The 24159-nt window shown below is 39.3% G+C and overlaps 1 protein-coding gene across 1 annotated transcript in view; it reads left to right on the top strand.

Moving 5' to 3' along the window:
• The window catches only part of prex2 (phosphatidylinositol-3,4,5-trisphosphate-dependent Rac exchange factor 2), a 415983-nt gene that overhangs the window by 202960 nt on the left and 188864 nt on the right, over positions 1-24159 (top strand). The window contains exons 17-19 of the mRNA XM_080194118.1: positions 3835-3927; positions 5187-5335; positions 13335-13420. Of these exons, the coding sequence (XP_080050244.1) occupies positions 3835-3927; positions 5187-5335; positions 13335-13420 (328 nt within the window). The remainder of the gene's footprint in view (positions 1-3834; positions 3928-5186; positions 5336-13334; positions 13421-24159) is intronic.

The raw sequence follows: 24159 nt of genomic DNA, 5'->3' as shown, positions 1-24159 counted from the left end.
CATCACTGAGTTTGAACGTGATGAATACTCTCTCCTTGCTCCTTTCAGGATATTCAAGCTGTTCTTGGCTGAGTGTTAGCACTCAAATCTGATTCAGAAGCTTATATGTTCAAGGCTCATTCCAGGGATTTTGAGAGTTTGCCATATCTGAAGTGAGGTGGACTGTTCTATATTTACCTATTTTCTCCCTTGATGTAAACAGATGTCAGGCTGGCGGCCTTCTACTTTTCATCGTTAAGGAGATTGAAAAAACATGATCAAAATCACTGTTGTTTCTTTGATTTTGCCAAAACTGCGATAGCCCTGTGATAGGGAGCAAGTCATTAATCGTGAGGATAGTCATTTGCACCTGTCAAAGACTATATCGACAATTCGTTGGTGCCTGTCCCAGTAGAAACTGATTCTGTCCATCTTCTAAAATGGAATAGTGCCTTGTCACTTTGTCTTAGGCAATCTGAGGCTAAATTGGACCAAAACCTATTGATTTATAAAGCCTTTGATTTCCACTCTGGTACTGGATCGGGTAAGTAATCCCAACTGGAATTAGTAACGTTATTTCAACTAAAGGTTTGCATTTTCAGAAAGTTTCCAGACACAGATCAGGTCCTTGATTATATTCTGAGCAAAAAAATCAGATTTACGACCTTTCCCAACCCAGGAATTGTTGCCCTATGAGTGTCACACTAATAGTATTGCCTTCTAATCTGACAGCAGGCTTATTGTGCTGTAGTTAACAAGCAAATTGCATCAAAGTAGGCTTTTTCAAAAAAGGAACTCATTGATTTACAATTTTCTATTGTAAACCACTTTGCAGGCAATTCTCCAGCCCTGTTAGACCCAACTAATTAATTGCTTTCCCCTTAATTCCTACTAACTTCAGTTTTGCTTGATGCCATTTTCAGTTAAATGGCCTTATTGAAAAGGACAGTCACTCTTGCCTCCCATCCTGAGTTCAGTTCTTTCACTTATGTTTAGATTATGTCTGTAATAAAGTCAGGGGCTGAGTGTCCCTGGTAGAACCTGGACATTGAGTGTCAGTGAGCAGGTTATTGGTGAGCAAATGCCACTTTGTAGCACTATCAATGATATCTCCCTTCACTCTTCTGATGATTGAGAGTAGACTGATGGGATGAGTTGGATATGTTCTGCTTTCGGTGGATAGGACATGCCTATGCAATTTCCGCACTTGGTAGTTGTACAGGAAAACTTTACTGGTGGTGTGTGTAGTACTGGAACATGAACCTTCAGTATTACAACCAGGAAGTTCTTGGGATTTATCACCTTTGCTGTTTAATTGGCTAAAGATTGGCACCTTTGATGCTGGTCTTTTCAGAAGGAGACCACAATGGATCATCCACTTGACACTTCTGGCTTGAAGATGGCTGCAAACACTACAGCCTCAGGACTCTGCTAGTTAACCAGGAAAGATGCTACAAAGCTATTCTTGGTGATGGACATTGAAATCCCCCATCGATAGTACATTTTGTGATCTTGCTACCACCAGTGTTTCTACTAAATAGCTTTAAACATGAACACTGTGTCATCAGTTGAGGGTAGGCATAGATGACAATTATCATAAGATCTTATTGCTTACACTTGATCTGGGGCCTGAGGTCAATGATGAGGACTCTCGGACCATTTCTTCCCAACTGTATACCACCGTGCTGCCAACCCTGTTAGATCTGTCCTGCTGATGGGAAAGAGCATATGCAGGGGAGGTGATGGAGGAGTTTGGGCTGTTCGCTGAAAGGTATGAGTATGTCTTTGCCAATCTGTTGCTTGATGAGTCTATGAGACAGCCCTTCCAATTTTCACAGCTCTTCAGGTTGATATTGTAGATTGGGTCTCGATCTGACCTGATCTGCATATTTAAAACATGACCTCGATTTCTTGCTGATTGTGTCCTACACATCTGTTTAAAGGGCAATTTAATAAAATAGAGCAGGGTAGAAGAGAAACAGGATCAGTGAAAAGTGCCTCTTTGTAGTTTAAACTAACTCCCACTCTGTTCCTGTCAGGTGGAGGCAGTTCAAAGTTTGAACAGTATTCTCTATACCATATATCTAATGCCACCAATGCTGCAGTAAATGCTTTCATGGAGATGGAGACACAAACTGGTCACTTCCTATTTCTGTGGTGGAGTATTGTCGGAAACTTGAATGAAGCTGTTGTGAACTCTATTAGCATCAGCAATTATGAAAAATGTTTTCCATGTTACCAATAATGAGGGCTATCGATCTCCTGTTTACAGTTCATTGTGAAAGGCTGCCTTTGGTGCCTGCATATAGATGGGGAATATTCTTCTTTTCAGGTGAGGACTTATGGGAATTGAGACCCACTGTTGCCAAGGGCAACTGCCTCTACACACACTTTCATTCCATACTCCACTAGCACCCTGTTATACATATCCTCACTTCCACTATTTACATCCCCCTGTCTGGACATATCTGAATGGGTGATTAGGATAAGGTAACAAGTTAATGATGGAGTGATATTGAGGATGTTAGAGAAGATTAAAATCTGTATAGAATGAATTGTAGTGTCCCTGAAATCATCCTCAGCCTGCTGTAGGAAGAACAATGCACATCTGTCCTATTTGTCATCTGCTGTATCATCTTATAAAATAAAATGTTGTGAACGCTGGAAATCTGAAGTGAAAAGAGAAAGTGTTGAAAATGCTTAGCAGATCAGACATATCTGTGGAGAAAGAAACATAGTTAACAATTCAGGTTGATGACTTTTCATTAGAACTGTAATAGGGGCAGAGAAAGCGGGAAGGGGAAAGGAAAAGGAAGGTTATGCTCATGTGGATGGCAGTGAAGATTAAACTACAAAAGGACTGATGATGCAAGACAAAGGGAGATTGACAATAATGTGACAAGAAAGAGAAAGTGTGAATGAGAGTAGCAGAATTATCACAAACAGCTACTGTCCATAAACAAAACAAAAAATAAACACAGTAATGATCTGAAATTATTGAATTCCAGTATTGCATATGGAATGCTCATGTGCCTAATTAAAATTTGAGCCATTCCTTAAGCTTATGTTCAGCTTCATTGGAAAAATGGGAGAGGTGAAGGGACTGAGGTGTCAGGGTAGAAGTAGACAGCTGGAAGCTCAGGGTCATGTTTGCAAATTGAATGATCGATAAGTATCGGCCACTAATGCTCACAAAAGAAGGTGATCAATGTATTGTGATGCAGTTAAAAGAATGGCTAATGCTCAAAGTAATAAAGAGTGTTGGTTCCCAAGGTACCAAGAAGTGAGAAGGGCCAGCAGTGATTCTCTTATCTCTCTTTCTTATTAATTGGGTATGTTAGCAGGAAATCAATGGTCAGCACAGCTTGATTCTGCATAATGTTTATGTAAGAAGTTGTGCTCATGTGCTGTCATCTCACTACTTCGTTCACCACTTAGGACTGCTCTGATTATTATAGAGCATTCTAATTAGCAAATCACCAAAATTGGGCACATGTTAGCAATAGCAAGATTGGTGCACAAGACAGTAAAATTTACAATGTACCTTTATCATTGTTGAGAAGTCTGAGCTGAAATATTTTGTTGGTAAGGAACTTTATAAGTGCTAATAGTGTATGGAATACCTTTTTAAATAAACACAGGTTTTCTATTAAAGCATCTTAAACTGAGAATACCAATGATGTATGCACATACGTTGGTTTTAATAATGAATAGTAAAATAATTGGTACAATATAATGTACTTAAGAAAGCAACATATGTGATTCATTGGTATCAAGCTATCCAGATGTTTAAATATTTTATAAATTACTGAAAGTATGGTCTGATGTTCAAGTATTGCCTTTTACTGTCTTTAGATTAAAGCTCAAGATGGAAGCTATGGTTTTACTTTGGAGGAAAGAAATAAGGTCCCAATTGTGAAATCTGTGGAGAAAAGATCTTATGCTGAGGTAATCTTTAACAGAGTTTTTAAAAGAAACAGTTTTTTGGGTAGCTTGTTGAAATTCTGAATTATCACAATTTCGTAAAATCCATCGCAAAATAGTTAATTTCAAAGAACTGTAGGGTTAGTCGATTTACACCAATCTTTATTAATATCCTGAGATGTATGATGCTGGATTGACCTGGAAATTGTGTTTCAGTAGCTGTCATGCACTGATACTTCAATCCTGCAACAGTATATTAAACAATTTTATGGTTCAGTTGTTCAGACTTTTTCTAGTTCTTTAATATGTTGATCTTCCATGGCATTGCACATGAGGTGTAAAGATCAAGAATGGAATTCACAGAAAATAGGGTTATTAAAGGGGAAGGGAACAAGCAACAAGACAATATGGGATAGGGAGGTGAAGGAATCGAGACAAAAATAGGGGAGGTTGTTAGAAAGCAGAAGGACGATGGAGGAATCAGAGGAATGAACGTGTTGGGAGGAGAACAAGGAAGAAACAGGAAGAGGGACAACTATATAATGGCAGTAAGAGCCAGAAGAAGGTAGAACATAGAACACAGAACATTACAGCACAGTACAGGCCCTTCGGCCCTCGATGTTGCGCTGACCAGTGGAACCAATCTAATGACCCTCTAACCTAAACTATTCCAATGTTATCCATATGCCTATCCACTGACCATTTGAACATCCTTAAAGTTGGCGAGTCCACAACTGCTGCAGGCAGGGCATTCTATGCCCTTACTACCCTCTGAGTAAAGGCTGGGATCACAGGCTTTCCCTCCAGAGTTCAGGAAAATTTGAAATTGAACCATCATGGGTTGACCTCCAACTCCTCTCAAGGGCTGGTTACGGATGAATTGGGCAGAAGACAGGAATAGATTATCCAGCTGTTGTCAGTTTTAAGCAGGCAAAGGCAAGAAAACAATGAGTGTCCATTTTACTATTCAAAAAAAATCAAAGATAATAGAGTGAAAAGTACTCAGAAATGGAAAGAAAAGCTCAGGGAAATCAGGATAATTCCTGGATAATCAGTTTTTAGACAACTTTGCCTCTTGAAATATAATGGAAGTGTCTATTTTTCATATAAGGTTTATTATTTTGACATGATGTTTGACAAAGTGAATGCCTACATCCATGAAAAGCAGGCTTTAAATGAACTATGGAAATCTTACATGACTTATCTTACGCTGATGTTATGGAACAGCTATTATTTTGCGTGCAAGTGTTTTGTGCATTACATTTTCTGTGATTTCACTCCAGATGGCAGGTCTTGAGGTTGGAAAAAAGATTTTTGCTATCAATGGAGTTGTGGTTTTCCTACGACCCTTTCAGGAAATTGAAAACTTCCTGCAGCAATGCTTTAGAAGCAAGAGGCCTCTCAGGGTACTTTTGAGCACAAAGCCACGAGAGTAAGTTATGTTACTTATTGTTTAAGTTTAATAATTAAACAATTGTCACTGTTCCTTTTTTTGTTTTTATTTATTAAAGACCTGCTGCAGGATCCAGCCCTGCAATGCTCAGCATTAAGTCTCTGTTAGAAAAATACCCTCCATACGACTCAACAACACAAAAGTATATTTTAAAACTCAGCGTGCACTGGCTTGTCTCCAGTTGTGAATCAATTCAAATTCATTTCCCAGATCTTTGTTAGACTCCAGTAGCTCCTGCTGCTCAGTTGAAATAATGAAAATATTGAAAGTGCAGAAAGTACGTAAAGGGACATCAGGGCTAATCTTTGTGTTCTGAACTCCAAGTGCACTAATTGCCAATAATCTAATGACACTAGTAATGCCGGGTTTCTGCCTCATATGTACTTGACAGGCATTTCATGGGGACCGCTCATCAGAAACTGTCAGAAATGTTTAATTTAACATAAATGATGCAAAAGTCATAGCATACGGCTGCTGTCATTTTCTGAGAACTTCTCTGGAAGATGCCCATGCCAAGAATTGCACAAAGAAATTGCGCAATAAAGGTTGATTGCTGTCTTTTCAGAGGGTCTTCAGTGATCTCTAAAGATTTTGGAGTTGTTTTCCTTCCAATAGGCTGAAGCAGAGCTGGAGGCTGACTACTTGCCGTTTCACGATGAGGTGGTCAAAATACCTCCCAGCTTCAGTCTCCTGCAGCAGTATACAGCTTAACACTGATTCCAACACTTGTGAAAATTCTTTTGAAGTAAAAGGATGAAAGAAAACTCAGGTACATTCTGCTACCGTGATCAACCTCAGGACAATGGAAGTGCTGACTTTGACTGGGCAGCCAGCCAAAATATGATTATTTCAAAATGTATGTAGCTTTTGAGGGCACTACAGTGACACCATAGAATGGTGGTTTGTAAGTTTGTACCCATAATGTTTGTGAACTGAACTGTTGTTGCCCGCGAAGAACACTAATAGAAGATAAATTGCAGTGATTGATTTCAGGGGCATCCCCTGAAACCAACTTAGACTGATATTGGCTAATGTCTGGTACCCAATCCTTATTCACTTTGCTGGTACAAGAGAAGGCTTGACCCAAGTAAAATAATTCTATATTTTGCTCCTGACAAAAGTGAGCAATTTTGCTGAGCAGCAATAATTCTGTCTGAAATTGAACACGACGGAGGTATTTTTCTAATGAATAATGACATACTAAGGCTGGGATTTTCTGGCCATGCCATTGCAGGACTCGTCACAGGGTTTGGGGTGGGCCAGTCAAAAGTCCATTGACTTCCAGCCTGACCTGAAGGTCCCGAAGGTGGGTGAGGCCAGAAAATTCCAGCCTGAGTCTATTTTGATTTGTTTAAAAATATTATTTGTTTTCATTTTTATTTTGGTGCAATAGTCTTAAAATGAGCATGATATTTAGGGGATGTAATTAATTACAGTTTCTGTCATTTTATATGTGTGTCATTTTCAATCTCGTGTCATATGGACAACACATGGTTATTGAAGTGCTGGCACACCTGAAATAAATATTACTGTTATTATCTAATTTTCCTGTTTTCCCCTAAACCTACGATTGTAATATTTTAAAACTCATTTTGCAATGATATAACTTTCCCTAATGATATTTATAAAAACAAAATCAATGCTGGCAGGAATTGAGTATAATTACATTCTTTGTCTTCATTTACTATAAAAGCTTTATAAATATGTAGAATTATTTAATAATTCAAAATACAAGAACAAAAGTCTTGCATTTATATAGCACCTTTCATAACCACTGGATGTCTCAAAACACTTTACAGCCAATTAAGTCATTTTGAAGTGAAACATTGCAGCCAATTTGCATTCAGCACATAGCCACGAACAGCAATATGATAATGACCAGATGATTTGCTTTTTTTGTGATGAATCACAGTGTTAAGTATTAACTTGGGCATCAGGGATAGTGCCTTTTGATCTTTTGAATTCACCTGAGCAAGCAGTTGGGACCTCAGTTTAACATCTGATCTAGAAGATGGCACTTCCAGCAGTGCAGCACCTCCTAGTACTGCACAGGATTGTCAGCAGTGATTTTTGTGCTCAAGTCGGAAATCAGAGTTGAACACAGAATATGACTTGGATATGAGAATACTACCAATTGAGCCACGGCTGGCACTGGCTAAATTATATTTGTTAGTGTTTTCATAGAATCGAATAAAGAAGACATGCATTTTATAATGGAAGATTTTCTTTAATTTTGTATTATCCTTTGAATGAATGAAGAACAAATGAACAAATGAATCACAATATCAGAATGTGATTGCAGGGAAAATCATGGCAGAACAAAATCACCAGTTCAATGAGTGAGGGAAATGGATGCTTCAAATTATGCATTATATATGAATTTTGATTTTTCTCTTTGGTCCACCAGTGGGCACTAAACAGCTGAAGTGTCTATACACTTGCAGATGAAGCAACCACTCAGATTTCCTAGTTGGGCTATTTGCCTTACTTGTCTCATGGCAAGATCTTAAAATGGGACGGTGGTGAGGAGTGCCTGGAAAAAAGGAGAGAATTGAAGCTGCAATTTTGATCATGAGATCCCAGAGGGGATGAGGTTCAACATGCTTTCTTTATCTGTTTACCTTTGAGGGATTTCTTAAAGTTCTCCAAGCCATCTGGCAAATGCAACATTCCAGGGCAAGCCCCACTGACATAATTTTTTAAAATTAATCTTCTGTTTTTGACATCCTTTGACCATATTCAGAGAAGGTGGGATGGTTATGATCATCCTGTTCGGTTCATTGTAATGGAAAGGTGGTTCTTTTTGATGCTGTAGTTGTGTCATCAACAGTGTTGTCATGCAGCACTTGCCTAGCAGTACCTTGTTAACTGATGCTCAGTTTGTCTTCTGCCAGGGCCACGCACTCATAACCTCATTACAACATTGGTTCAGACTTGGGCAAAATAGCTGAATTCCAGACGTAAGGTTAGAGTGACTGCCCTTGACATCAAAGCAGAATTTGACTCATTGTGCAATCAAAGAGCCCTAGCAAAATTGGCGTCAAAGTGACTCGATGGGGAAAACTTTCTGCTGGTTGGAATCATATCTGCCACAAAGGAAGATGGTTCTGGTTGTTTGAGGGGGGGAGGGAATGTCAATTATCTCAGTTCCAGAACATCACTACAAGACCTCCTCAGGCAGAGTCCTAGGCTTAATCATATTCAGCTGTTTTGTCAATTACTTTTCTTCTATCATAAAGTGGAATGTTTGTGGATGATTGTATCATTTGCGATTCCTCAGATGCTGAAGCAGCCCATTTTCAAATGCAAGACGTGGGCAATATTGAGGCTTGGGCTGACAAGTGGCAAGTTACATTTATGTCACACAAATGCCAGCAGTGACCGTCACCAGCAAGAGAGAATCTGCTTTCACTGCTTAATATTCAGTGGCATTACCAGTGCTGATTCCTCCACTATCAATATACTGGGAGTGAGTATTGAGCACAAACTGAACTGGACCAACCATATCAATGTGGTGACTACAAGAGCAAGGCAGAGACTTGGAATCTTTTGGCGAATGACTCCCCTCCTTACTCACCAAAACTGTCCACCATCTACAAGGCATAAGTCAAGAATGTGATGGAATATTCTCCGCTTACCTGGATGAGTGGAATTCCATCAATATTCAAGAAACTTGACATATTCAGGATAAAGCAGCGCACTTGATTAGCACCTCTTCCACAAACATTCAATCCCTCTACCTCCACCAGACTTCAGTGGCAGTCATGTATACTATCTGCAAGATGCATGGTAGGAACTCATCAAGTCTCCTTTGGCAGGATCTTCCAAATGAACGACAACTACCATCAAACGACAAGGGCAACAGATACGGAAGTTTCTGCCCAAGTAACTCATCATTCTGACGTGGAAATGTCCCTTCATTGTCGCGGGGTCAAAATTCTGGGACTCCCTCCCTAACTGCACTGTGGGTGTCCTGACGCCACATGATCTGCAGTGGTTCAAGAAGGCAGCCACCTTTGTTAATGATGGGCAATACATGCTAGCGATGCCACATCTTATGAATGAATGAATTAAAAAAGCATCTTCTCGTCTATTTTGCGACACCTTTCCCAGAAATGTAGAGCAGCATTAAGAGAGTGGATATTTGACATAACAGATCTGCAGCTCCATTTCCTCTTTGTTGCACTTGGGAATTGAATATTCTATAAGTGCAACGAAGAGAAAGTATACACCTCTGATATTAGGAAGTAACTAGGAAATGGCCACGGTCACGGAACACCTTGGTGAAAGGGATCATAACGTAGTGAAGATTTAGGATTATGAGAGAAAGTAATGACTACAAAAAGAAACAGCTTCAGAATGGAAGATTGTGAGGAGTGAGATTGGAGAAGACTGTTGGAGGGAAAATCTATTACATTGATAACTTTGTGTTACTGCTTCTTCCACTCACTCTGGCCTTGTGAATTTTCACCATCTCTGGCAGTTATCATTGCTAACATCAATGACATATCCGCCAAATCCCACATCTGTCTGGAGTATGCTTCTTTCCATTCCACATCCTATTCTTGCAGTTTTGGAGCCAGTGGTGTAGTGGTAATTTTGCTGGAGTTGTAATCTGGAGAGCCAAGCTAATGTTCTGGGGATACGAGTTCGCATCCCATCTCAGCATCTGATGCAATTTGGATCAATTAATGTATGAAAATGTGGAATTAAAAGCTCAGCTCTGCAATGGTAATCATAAACTTATTGGATTGTTGTAAAAACCCATTTGGTTCACTAATGTCCTTTGAGGAAGGAAATTTCCTGTCCTTACCTGGTTTGACATACACATGACTCCATATCTACACCATGTAGTTGACTCTTAGCAGCTCTCTAGAATGGATTATAGCCATTCAGTTGTACAAAGTGTGTTAGAAAAAACAGAATGTAATAAGACCATCCAGCATGAACAACAGAAACATGAACAGCAGCCATGGCCTGTGACCTATAAAATCCACATGACTAAATCTTAGGACTCATGCTAAAATTGGGAGACTAGTCCCATGGACTAGTCAAGCAACAGCCTGATGTAATTATACTTACCAAAGCATACTTTATAGCCAATGTCCCAGAAGATTCTCTCACCATTTCTTGATTATTCTGTCCCACCAGCAGAACAGAGGTGGTGGCAGAGCGATGGCATCATGTCAAACATAGTCAGTAGGTGGTTTCTCGGCTTATGTCAAACATCCTTGCTCAGCTGATGAATCAGTTCTCCTGTATGTTGAACAACATTTGGAAGAAGCGTTGAGGGTAGCAAGGGCATGGAATGTACTCTGGGTGGGGGACAACAAATTCACTAACAAGAATGGTTCATTAGCATTACTACAGACCGAGCTAGCCACAAAATTCATCACCAAGAGTGGTTCATTAGCGTCACTATTGAGCAATCTGGCCACAATGTCCAGCACCGGGAGGTTCATTACTACCTCTACAGACAGAGCTGGCTGCACTATCCATCACCAAGAATGGTTCATTAAACACCACCACTAACTGAGCTGACTGAATTCTAAAGGGTATATATGCAGCAGGTGGTGAGGGAAATAAACAAGTGGGAAAGTCTTACTTGACCTTACACTCACCAATCTACCTACCACAACTACACCTGTCCATAACATTGGTGGGTGATCACCACACAGTCTTTGGAGGAGATCTTGTGAGTGCAAATGGCAGCACAGGTGCAAAATCCCATGTGAACTGGAAAACAAGAATCTCACCAGAGAGATCTCATTTTCTGATTTTCCCCAAACCCCACTAGTGATATAATGGGTGGTATTTTCCTCTTCCCGCAACCCCCCTCCGACCTACCCAGAGAAAGGGACATTGTTAAGTAGTACCTTGGCACTGCTCCCTGGCACTCCCTCAACACTGGGAAAACCAAATGGGGATTTGGCAAACACTTTGCCAAACAGCTTCCTCTGTCCACAAGTATGAGCTCAAATGACCTGTGGCTTACTAACTGAATTCTGATACCCATTCCCACTCTCTTGTTGACCTTGTATATTGTTGCTACGAAGCTCAATTCAAACTTTGAGAATTATTACTCACCTCTTACCTAAGCAGCCTGTCACCCTCTGGTTTGAGTTGACATAACATAAGACTTTAGTTCTATTCTTTGTAAACATGTTTTAATTTCATAACTGATCTCCAAGTTTTCCATCATTTCCATCTCTCCTGCCTCTTTCCCTTTCCTTGACTCACTCAGTTGCATATTCAAGTGCCACCCTCACTCCTGTGATTTGACAAACAGATCTAACCTGACTTCCAGAGCAATGTTGAGGGAATGCTGCATTGTCGGATGTGCCATTTTTTAGTTGCAACATGAAGATCTCATTGTACCATTTTGAAGGAGAGAATTAAGAGTTATTCCTGGTACCCAGGCTCGCATTTATCCTTCAATCAACATCACTCATGAGAAATGAATGATCTGACCTTTATCACATTGTGTGTGCAGGAGCTGGCTGTGCGAACCTTTCCAATATTATAAAATGAACTCTGTTAAAGACATGGCTGGTGGTAAATGCTGAATTGTTCAAATCCCAGAAGGGAAACTTGAAACAACTGCCTCCAACTGTATTTTTTTTATGATTTGGTATAGAATGAGGAGAGGTTTGAAATCCAGAGAATGATTTACCAGATTTTTTTAAACGCTTTTATAAAATAAATGTTTATTAGGAAACAAAACAATAAAGTAAACTAAAAGTACATTTAACTAAGACAACGGCTATACACAGTATCACTAATTTTAACAGTTCCAAACAAACTTAATTATCTTCAGAGCTACTTTCCCCACAACTTCTCATAGACATCAAATCTGTTAAAGTCCAGTCACAGTTCCTACACAAAGCTGTTACATCTCTTTGTGAGTTGTTTCTGAGATAAAACCAGCAACTTGCTTTTTATGACAGGCTTTCTTCACAGACACTTGTTGCTGGAGGTAAAGAACTATTTCAGCTATTAGCTGAGGTCTAAAAACAGCCCTCTATACATGTTTCAATATCTTCTTAAATACAGTTTTCCCTTTGATTTTCCCTTACTTGACCTAACTTCTTTAGAACTCAGACTTAATTATCTTGATTTCTTGATTAGAATATAAATGCAAATACACACTTTGTTCACACCTCCCTTTCACACCTTGTATCTCTTCCTTTGAAACATTAACTTATTCAAATCCATTCATGTTCCGCCTCCCATTGTTCCTGACTTGCCTGTTGGCAAAATCACTACATCATGGCAAAATCTGTTGGCACTGTTGCTGTGCTCGCCAATATATCAAATCCAGTCCCATTCACACAACCATTCTGTCTCTGCCTTAACTTTCTGTCATTTTAAAATATACGACTAGAAAAGATTCTAATTTCTTGTATTTTCCTGTCACTTTCATAACACCAATGTTTTCCTGACAATATGCTTTAAAATTACTTAATTGGGTATAGAGTGCATTTGAGGCATTTTGACGTTGTGAAAGGCGCTATGCTATATAACTTCAAATGGCTATTACTTAATGATCTGTTATATCGTTCCAAGAGTGATTCATTTCCACATATGTGTTTGCCTCTTAGTTTTCCATTCTTGTGAATGTCACATTCGCTCTGTAAACTGGCCTGCAGAGGTACTGATTGATCTGTTCATTCCAAGCATGTTCTGTTTGTCTGAAACAAAAATGCTTGCTTCATTCTGAGCCACGGGACATAAAGAGAGAGGCACAAGAAACATCATAACATTAAGGAAAATGTTTTGGAATCTCAGTATAGTGTCAACCCATTTACAAAAGTTACCCTAATTAATTGTTGTTGTCCTGTAAATATTTTTCATTAATCTGTGACATAATGTGCATTTCTGGAAACCAATGTTAAATGTTTTATTTAATTTTAAACATTTTTATTTCTAGCTTGCCATAAAACTGCATTAAATAGCTGGTGTACTTTTCTTTGATCAGGACAATAAAGATTCCAGACTCTGCAGATGGACTTGGATTCCAGATTCGAGGGTTTGGTCCATCAGTTGTGCACGCAGTTGGCCAAGGTAAAATTAAAATATTTTCTAGACATAATTAACACATGCTACTTGCAAACAGCTGGTTAAAAGCTGTGCCCTGAGGCCAGTTCAAGGTAAATTATTTTCAGCTATTGTTTTAAACCAATCTGAAGCCTTGTGCACATTCTCAACGGTGGATAGTGCCAAGTTATTTTCCTTCAAGTGGTTTGCTGTTAAACTTGTAACTTGTATTCTTGAATGTGTTGTATACATTTGTTATTGATTAGCTTTGAAATCTTATTATCAATGATAAATAATTATTTGTAAACCGAAGAAGACTGCAAACACAGTTAAATGAATTTATTTTAAAAAGTGTGTGACTTCAGTCAAACAATATCCATTTTCATATAACAGGTATCTGTTCTCAGAATAAACAGTTGAGTTCTTTTTGTAAGCCACCAGAAACATTGGAGTGGCTAAAAAGTCAGATTTGATTATCACAACATAGATAACAGCTGATACTATCAGTTGTTCATGGGCATCCTTTCTGTCTTACATTTTTGATAAATCAAAACTATACAAATTGATCTCCATTAAAAAAATACAGACTATGGGACAAGACTTCCTTTGTAACAAAACTGTAAATGCATTCTTCAATCAAATAGACAATGCCAGTTATTTAGATAAGAAAAGTGTTGATTATTCTGCTTTTGACTATTTTACATAACGAATGACTGCAGGTGTTGAAGTCAGGTAAGTCAGATAAGAGATGAGCAGTGATACATTGGTGCTGCTGAGGCCTGTAGCAGGTATGGCAGATATGGCAAATTTTCTAAGAAAAGGCTAAGCCAGTGTTAAACATAGTTGCAGGTATAGGCAACACCTTTTGAGTCCAGGTTGTCAACTGGACAGTATGGAGTAATAGAAGTAAATAAGGACAAATTACTGAAGAAAAGTAGTTGCAAATTACTTTGAAAGATAGATGCAAAAGTCAATGCAGTTTTACTCTCATGAATGGAATCATGATACATGGGAATATCAATGTTCAACATATCAAGAGTGCACTGCTGGTCTTTCAGCATTATTGTTGATCAAATCTTGCTACAAGCATTTGTAACAAAGCTCTTCAGCGTAATGCTGTATATATTGTGATGGAAATTTCTTTTTATTGATATTTTATTGTATTTTAGTTTTGAATATTTTCCTTACATTGTAGCAACTTCTATATTATACAATATTACAAAAATAACAAGCTCCAAAAAGCTGAAAGAAAAACACAATTTGTTCGCTACTGTCAAGTGTTGATTGATTCAGTCACTTGACATTGTCCTTACATTATGGAACAAAGAATGAAGAAAATTACAGCACAGGAACAGGCCCTTTGGCCCTGCAAGCCTGCACTGACCATGCTGCCCGACTTAAATAAAACCTCTTACCCTTCTGGGGACCATATCCCTCTATTCCCATCCTATTAATGTATGTGCCAAGACGCCCCTTAAAAGTCACTACCTTATCCGCTTCCACTACCTCCCCTGGCAAAGAGTTCCAGGGACCCACTACTCTCTGTGTAAAAAATCTGCCTCGTACATCTCCTTTCAACCTTGCCACTCTCACCTTAAACCTGTGCCCCTAGTAATTGATTCTTCCACCTGGGAAAAAGCTTCTGACTATCCAGTCTGAACATGCCTTTCATAAACTTGTAGACTTCTATCAGGTCACCTTTTAACCTCTGTCATTCCAGTGAGAACAAACCAAGTTTCTCCAACCTCTCCTCATAGCTAATGCTCTCTACACCAGGCAACATTCTGGTAAATCTCTTCTGTGCCTTCTCCAAAGCCTCCACATCCTTCTGGTAGTGTGGCAACCAGAGTTGAACACTATATTCGAGTATATTCACTATATTCCTAATTAAGGTTCTATAAAGCTGAACATGACTAGCCAATTTTTAAACTCAATGCCCCGGCCAATGAAAGCAAGCATGCCATACGCCTTCTTGACTACCTTCTCCACCTGCATTGTCACTTTCAGTGACCTATGTACCTGTACCCCAGATCCCTTTGCCTATCAATACTGTTAAGGGCTCTGCCATTTACTGTATAAGTTCACAATAAATGGGTTTGAAAGAAAAGTAATTTTAAATTTATTAACCAATCTCAAAAAAATTTATTAATGTTTAAGATGAATATGAATCCTTACCAATTTTAACCTCAGAAACAATATGCTCACTGAGAGCATTTTAACAAACTGAAATTGTTATATTCCCACAAACTAAAGCTTCAGCTGCAAGACTTATTACTTGAATATTAATAATCAGAGAGAGTAACATATTGTTTTGTTCATTTTGGTTTTATGGAGCTTCCATTATTTGTTGCACTCCACAACACCTATGTTATCCTGTTCTCATGAAGATTATCTCTTACTGTTTGCCAATTGTTTATGACATTTTCAATTAGTATGTGTACGTTAGCTTTTTTCCTTAATTCTCGATATTGTTTTCATTGCAATTTCTGTGTATATTTTCGAAATGAGATGTCTCTTGTAGCAAGTATTGGTAATTTTTAGGAACATTAGGCCTAACAAAACTGTCCCATTATTGATTGAAAAACTGTTACGGTGTGGTGAAACACTATACATGATTTGCTTACAGCTACCCTGGATACTCTACATCTGGATTTTCAAAAGGCATTTGATACATTTCCTCACAAAGGTTAATAAGCAAGATAAGGGCTCATGGGGTTAGAGCATGGATATTTTAGCATGAATAGAGGTTTGGTTACAGGAGAGGGTGCACAACATAGGAAAGATGAAGGTGTAGTCTTACAGTCATAGTTGGGGTGTAGAGAAAGGTCAACTTAATCTAAGGTAAGTTCATTCAAAAGTCTGATGGCAGCAGGAAAAATACAGTGCTTGAGTCGGTTTGTACGTGACCTCAGAATTCTGTATCTTTTCCCGATGGAAGAAAGTGGAAGCGAAGATGTCCAGGTGCATGTGGTCCTTGATTATATTGGCTGCTTTTCTGAGGCAGTGGGATGTGTAGACAGAGTCAATGGAAGGGAGGCTGATTGGCATGATGGACAGGCCTTCATTCACTACCCTCTGTAGTTTATTGCAGTCTTGAAGGATGCCAAATGTTTGTTTTTTTACAGAATTCTCAATTTTTTCTTCTCCCTTAAATTATTTATGAGCATCCTCTCTATTCCTTCAGCCCCATTAAACTTGTTTAATTATTTTTTATTGCTTCTCCTCATTCTTTTCATCCAGAAGTATTACTTCACACTTTCCTGCATTAAATTTCATGTGCCACCTGTCTGCCCATTTCCCCAGTCCGCCATGTCCTTTTGAAGTTTATTATTCATCATTTTGTTAACCACTTTTCTGAATGTTATAACATCTTAAAACTGAGATTATGCCTTGTGTAAACATGCAGTGGTCATTAATATGTCAGAAAGAACAGTGGTCCTAATGCTGACTCCTAGGGAACACTACTATATGTTTCCTCCTGTCTGAAAATAAACTACTCATGACCCTTTAATCTCATGTTTTTTTAATTTTGCTAAAAATTCTGTACTTAGGTATTTTGTCTTTTTGGAAGTCTATACATACAGCATTACCCTACCCTCACCTCCCTCTCCAATACTTTGTCAAATAACTCCGTTAGAATAATCAAACAGGATTCGCGAAAGACAAATTCATACTGACTTTTATTTATTAGCCATCACTTTTCAATGCAAATTAATTTGTCTGGATGATTGATTTTCAAAGTATCCTGTGATTCAGTGGGAAATAGAAGATAAAACCATTTGTCTGGGACTTCCCAAAATGCTCACAGGTTAATGTTGCTATTTGCGTGACACTGGAAACATCTCACTTGCAACCAATGGGAGGTGTAAAGCTAGCTGTCCAATATTTTTCAATCAGTATTGTTTTATAATGCACAATTTGAGGCAAAAGAGTTGCACTGCTGACATACGCAGCCTTATTAATATGTAAAATTCCCGGGCTTGAATAGCATGACTTAGGGTGAGGGTCCACTAGCAATGTAAGCTTTATCTATAGACACTTACAATATTGAAATGTTGAGAGCTTGCCAGCTCAAGAAAGCCTCAGGAAGAAGAGATATATTTTTACTTTTTTTTCCTTATTTTGTGTCCCCCTTGGCTGCATTTGACAATATTTTTGCATGCTTGATTTCTTTCCCGTGAATGCACTTCTTCATTATGCTTAGTTTCTGTTAGCTTTGATCTGATATATTAGGCAAGGTCATGGATGAATATTCCTTTGGGGTTATTCATGCTGCATAATTGAAAGAAGGCCAACAAATCAGCTTGAAATGCTTTGGCCATCCCTACTATTACTCAAGACTATAAGACGATTTATGTCTTTACAAACTTCAACGCACAAAATAGACTGCTTAGAGATATGGGCCAGAACGGTCCCAAAAAAATTCTAAGTGTTGAATTTGTGTGAAAACTGGAGTAATTCATGCCGTTTTTTTCAGTGAGAGTTCAGAGAAGAATCTTCCACACTCCATGCACTGCAGAGGCTGACCCCCCCCCCACCCCCCCAACCCCCCAACCCCAGCCTGCAGTCCTGACCCTGCCTCCTCCCCCCACCTGATCACTGGCCTCCCTCCTTCCCCCACCGATCCATATACAGAATGGCAGTGGGACCCCCCCCATGCCCATCGATTGTCCCTAGGCCCCGCCCTCATCAGGCCCTATCCCCCCATTTGCCCTGACCCCTCTGGCACTGTCTTTGGTGCTGTCCATTGGCACCTTGCCCCTTGAGTAGTGCCAGGGCACAGGCTGGCACAAGTCACAAATATTACCCGTGTATTAATCGCATGACTTTCATGAAGAAAAATCATTTCGATCCAATTAATATTTAGGATCTGATTATAGAAACATTGGTGTTGGCATGATTTTGGTAAAGACCAGTAACTTTTTTTTAAGTCTGAAATCCTAGTTGTTTACTGAAAGGATGAAACCATAATCATAGTTTAAAACAAACCAACTTCTACTGAAAAGAAGTCAAACAAACCAAAGCTAAATGGGGATGACAGCTTATACTCTAAACCTCAGTACCATCATAAGCTAAACATAAATTAACAGTAACTTGTACATTAAATGGTGGATCTTATGAATTGGCTCAACAGTCCACTCAGCACATGTCATCAACTTCAGTCACAAAATCCTTCCAAGCTGTCTTCCTCACAAAGATGTTTTAGCTCCTTTTATGATTCCCACTTGACAGCAGTGTCCAACCAATCTGAATTCCAAGGGTCCAATCTCAATTTCAGTCTTACCTTCCTCAGAGATCAAAAGATCAGTTTACTTTCTCAATTTCCCTTTTCAGCTGATGCTTTGGCTATGTACTTCAGTTGGATATATTGAATATTAAATCTAGTTGCTTTCACCTTCATCCTTAGCTATTCCAACACCATTCATGGAATAGGCGTTTCATCTTTTTTCCTTCCAATGTGCAGTATTTATCCATACTGTATTTCATCTTTTAGCCACTTACATGACTTCTTGCACTATCTCCTCTGGGTACACTAGTGCAAATTTCACTTGCTTGCATTTAGATTCTGTAAGTGTGAACAGTAATGATCCCTCTCCATTGTCTGTTCTCCACTTCAAATCCATTTTCTTAACCATTCCAGAGATTAAAAGTGAAGTGGGGGAAGTGGTGCAGCAGTGTTATTTTCATGAGATTAGTAACCCAAACCTTGGGTTCGAGATGGTGAAATTTGAATTCCCTTAAAATTTGGAATTATAAAAGATGTCACACATTGTTGATTGCTGTAACAGCCTGTGTGTAATATCCTTTATGGAAAGGAAATTTGCTATCCTTATCTGCCCCATCCTTATCTGGTCTGGTCTACATGTGATTCCAGATCCACAGTAATGTGGTTGACTCTTAAATGCCCTCTGAAATTTCTTAGCAAGCCACTTAGTTAAAGGGCAATCATGGATGGGTAATAAATGCTGGCCCAGCAAGTGATGCCAACATCCCATGAATGAATAAATAAAGTTTTCAACTTTGGGCTTCACTTATACCCTTTGATATGGGCCTTATTGACACTAATGTCTAGTTATGCAAAAATATTCATCAGATGTTCGCTTTCAGAATCCATGTTGGCAACTATTTACAACATTATTATTGCGCAGATAATTGCCAGATTTACCTCTCAGAATTTTACTTAGATTTCAAGTAAAGCGAGTGTTTGAAAATGGGCACTATATTAGTCTTAATCTGCTAATATCTCTCCAGTGTCCAAAACTCCCTCATAATTATTATCAATGTCTCACAAATGCCCTTTTCAGTACTGTAGAATAATTGCTGTTTATTTCTCAAGATTTATTTATTATGAACCCTTTTAGTTCAACACACATATTCCAATGTAATTAATTCTGCCTCAGAAGAGCATATTTGTCAGTTCTGTTCCTGTGATTATTTGAAAGAAGCAATCATTCAGAATATTAACTGCCTTGAACCTTTGAACTCAGTCTTTAGGTGGGAATATAGACTCCTGAGCAGAAAGCTGATGGGATGAGTTGGCTGCTTGCAATGGGGCACTGTGTTTCATTAATGCTCTATCAGCCAACCATCCATTCAAAATGAATCTGCAGAGACAATTTGCTAATTTTAAGGTCATGTAGATTGGAATCCCAAAGATCATGAGTCAGACAATTAAGTAAGTTGTACATTGGGCATTTGAGAGGCTTTTGCAGGCCAGAGGGAAAGCCTGGGGTGGCAGTGGTCCAGATGTTTCTGTGAAGTTGGAGGAGCACTTCTTCAGATCCCTCAAAAATTAATTTTGAACTTAGCCAACATGATCTCTGCTGGGTGTCTGCCAGATTTTACTGAATGGAGCATATGAGGCAAATGTGCCATCCCATGCGCAGTTAATGCTAAGGTTCTACTGGGGTTTCAATGAGATAGATTTCCATGTATTCACAAAGTTTTTGTCTAGATGGGCATCTTAACTGCTGAAGGAAAGAGTCAGATTTAAAGGGCTTATTCTTATATGCTATCAATATAAGATAAAACCACTTAAGAGAGTACTCAGAGAAGTAAAGGAGACCTTTCAAAATGCATACTTGTAGATGCTAATGTAGCAGTAAGAAATTCTATCAGTAATTTTACAATCAGTGAACAGTCAGACAAGAGGTAGGAATCTAAATGGTGCACTGAAAAAAATGATCTTATCTCCTTCTGTCTGCCACAAATCTCATAAGTGGTGGGCTCATCACTTTTTCCTGCCCACTTCTTTACTTCTCTGAGCAAGTGGATTTGTCTTATCTTGATAGCATATACGAGTATGGCATAGAAGGAAGTTATTTGGCCTGTCATATCTGTGCCAGCTCCTTGCAAGAGCAGCTCAGTTGGCTCAGTTGGTTGGACAGCTGATTTGTGATGTGGAGCGATGCCAACAGATTCATTTTTCCAGACTGATAGCTTTCAGCAATCTCCAATGGCTTGGGATTATAGTTTTGCTGAAGCTTACACAAAATGTACAACATGTCTTTTGGTTTAACAGGAGTGAACAAATCTTTGAGTGTTTCATACACTTCTTGACCTGACTTCATTAAAAATATTGCCCTTCTCTTTTTCTGCACTGCCTAATTAATAGCTGGATTATCAGGATCTTCGTGGATATTATTGGTGGTGAATAATAATATCTCACATTGCTCCACATATACACCCATAGATTCTCTATCATGGCAGTACTCTCCCACGCACCAAAAAATTATTAATGTTAGTCCACTCACATGTCTAAACAGCCTTTTTCTAAGACTGAATTTTTAAACTTATTTCTCAGTAAAATTCCTCTGCTGGTTTTCTGGAAACCTCCCCAACACAAAGTTGTGTGGCTGGAAAAGTTAAACAATCCTACCTCATTGTTAGATTATTACCTTGCAAGATAAGAGACTGTGTGCCATATGGACAAAAAGTACCAACTTAACTAGTTTATTCTGCTTTACTTACATACCTATATACACAAATGGACACAAGAGGATGCTATTCACAAATTCACAAGTTGGCATGAGTGAGACAACACTCACCACAAGACAGCTTTAAACGCAAACAGTAACCCTCCAAGAGGTGCGCACTCTTGATAATCTTCCCCTTAACATTGCTGAGCTCCCAATATGTAACATGTGGTTATTCTTTTAATTTCCTCCCTTTCCATCCATATATTTGTTATTGAGATGGGTAGAACTTTTACCTTTTCTTTATAGCTAACAGCTCAAGATAGTTAGGCCCAAAACGCTGCCTTGAGGAATTCCTGCAATGATGTCCTAAAGCAGAGTTGATTGAACTCCAACAACCATAAACATTTTCCTTTGTGCTAGGTATGACTCCAATCAGCGAAAAGTTTCCCACAATTCCCACTGATTACAGTTTTCATGTGTTCTTTGGTGTCATACTCAGCAAATGTTGCCTTGATGTCAAGGTCAGTCATTTTTACCTCACCTCTGGAGTTCAGCTCTCTTGTCCATGGATAAACCAAGGTTGTAATAAGGTCAGGAGCTGAGTAGCCCTGGCGGACTGGGTGTCAATGAACAGGTTATTGTTAAGCAAGTGCTGCTTGTTAGCACTGTCAATCATGCACTTAACAGAGGGGGAGGCAGATATAACTCTACTCCTGCAGCTGTATAGGGCACTGGTTAGGCCGCAGCTGGAGTACTGTGTGCAGTTTTGGTCGCCGCACTTACGCAAAGATATTTTGGCCTTGGAGGGAGTGCAGAGGAGGTTTACTAGGCTGATTCCGGAGTTGAGGGGGTTGAACTATGAGGAGAGGCTGAATAAACTAGGCTTGTACTCGTTAGAGTTTAGAAGAATGAGGGGAGATCTCATTGAGACGTATAAGGTGTTGAATGGGATGGATAGGATAGAGGTGGAGAGGCTCTTCCCACTCAGAAAGGACAATAGGACTAGAGGGCACAGCCTCAGGATAAAGGGGGGACGGTTTAGAACGGAGTTGAGGAGGAACTTCTTCACTCAAAGGGTGGTGAATCTCTGGAATTCTCTGCCCGTTGAAGTGGTGGAGGCTGCCTCGCTCAATATTTTTAAGACGCTGGTTGATAGGTTTTTGATAGGCAAGGGGATTAAGGGTTATGGGGAGAGGGTGGGAATGTGGAACTGAGCCACGACAGATCAGCCATGATCTTATTGAATGGTGGGGCAGGCTCGAGGGGCTAGATGGCCTACTCCTGCTCCTATTTCTTATGTTCTTATGTTCTCCTGGCATTTAAATTAAGCAGAAGAGATCGGAATTGCCCCATCTCTTGTTTCTCTGAATATGGTCAAAGGATGTTAAAAACCCGCTCTGGGATCTTGGGATCAGAACAGCAGCTGCAAGTCTGTCGTTTTTCCAACCCTATCCCTATTATCCCATTTTAAGATCTCACTATGCGACAGGTAAGACAAACAGCCCAAGTCGGAAATTTGAATGGCTGCTTCAACTGTAAATGTGGAGATACTTCAGCTGTTTAGTGTACACTGGAGGGCTGAAGAGGAAAATTAGAATTCACATATAATACATAATTTGAGGCATCCATTTCTCTCAGTCTCTGAACTAATGAATTTATTTTGCTGCACTTTCCCCTGTGATCAGATCCTATATTGTGATTCATTTAAAGCATAATACCGAAGTTTTTCCCATGATTCCCATTGACTCCATACAGAGAAAGATACATAGAAAATAAAGTCAGGAGGAGGCCATTTGGCCTTTTGAGCCTGCTCCACTATTCATTATGATCATGATTGATCATAAAATTCAATACGCTGATCCTGCCGCCTTCCCCCCAAATCCGTTGATCCCTCTAGCCCCAAGAGCTATATCTAATTCTTTCTTGAAATCACACAAAGTTCTGCCCTCAACTACTTTCTGTGGTAGTGAATTCTAGAGATTTATCACTCTCTAGGTGAAGAAATTTCTCCTCACTTCAGTTCTAAAACAGGGCGCCATGATGGTACAGTCGTTAGCACTGCTGCCTCACAATACCAAGGACCTGGCTTTAGTCACTGTCTGTGTGGAGTCTGCTTGTATCTGCATGGGTTCCTTCAGGTGTTCTGGTTTCCTTCCATATTCTGAAAGACGTGCTGGTTAGGTGCATTGGCCATGCTAAATTCTCCCTCAGTGTACTCAAACAGGCTCTGGAGAATGGCGATTAGGGGATTTTCACAGGAACTTCATTGTGGTGTTTTTATAAGCCTACTTGTGACACTAATAAATAAACTTTAAAAGATTTACCGCTTATCCTCAAACTATGACTTCTACTTCTAGACTCCTCCACCACTGGGAACATTCCGAATCTATCCTATCTAATCTTGTTAGAATTTTATAAGTTTCAATGAGATCCCCTTTCATTTTTCGAAACTCCAATGAATATAATCCGAACCAATTTAGTCTCCCCATATCACAGTCCTGCCATTCCAGGAATCAGCCTGGTAAACCTTCGATGCTCTCCCCCTATAGCAAGAACAGTCTTCCTCAGATAAGGACACCACAATAGTCTAGATGTAGCCTCACCAATATTCCATACAATTGCAGTGAAACATCGCCAACCTCCACACAAATTTCTTCACTATGAAGGCTAACATACCATTTGCCTCCTTTACTGCGTGCTGTACTTGTGCACTTACTTCCAGCAACTGATGCGTTGAGCATCCACCTCTCTCAGTTTACACCCATTTAATTAATAATCTGCATTCCAATTTTTGCTACTGACCACATTATACTGCATCTGCCATGCATATGCCCACTCACTCCACCT

The sequence above is a fragment of the Carcharhinus amblyrhynchos genome, chromosome 8 (assembly GCF_965287045.1).
Source record: "Carcharhinus amblyrhynchos chromosome 8, sCarAmb.v2.hapA, whole genome shotgun sequence".
NCBI lineage: Eukaryota > Metazoa > Chordata > Chondrichthyes > Carcharhiniformes > Carcharhinidae > Carcharhinus > Carcharhinus amblyrhynchos.
Note: the sequence above shows the minus strand (reverse complement) of the source record. Positions and strands in the feature narration are given on the sequence as shown.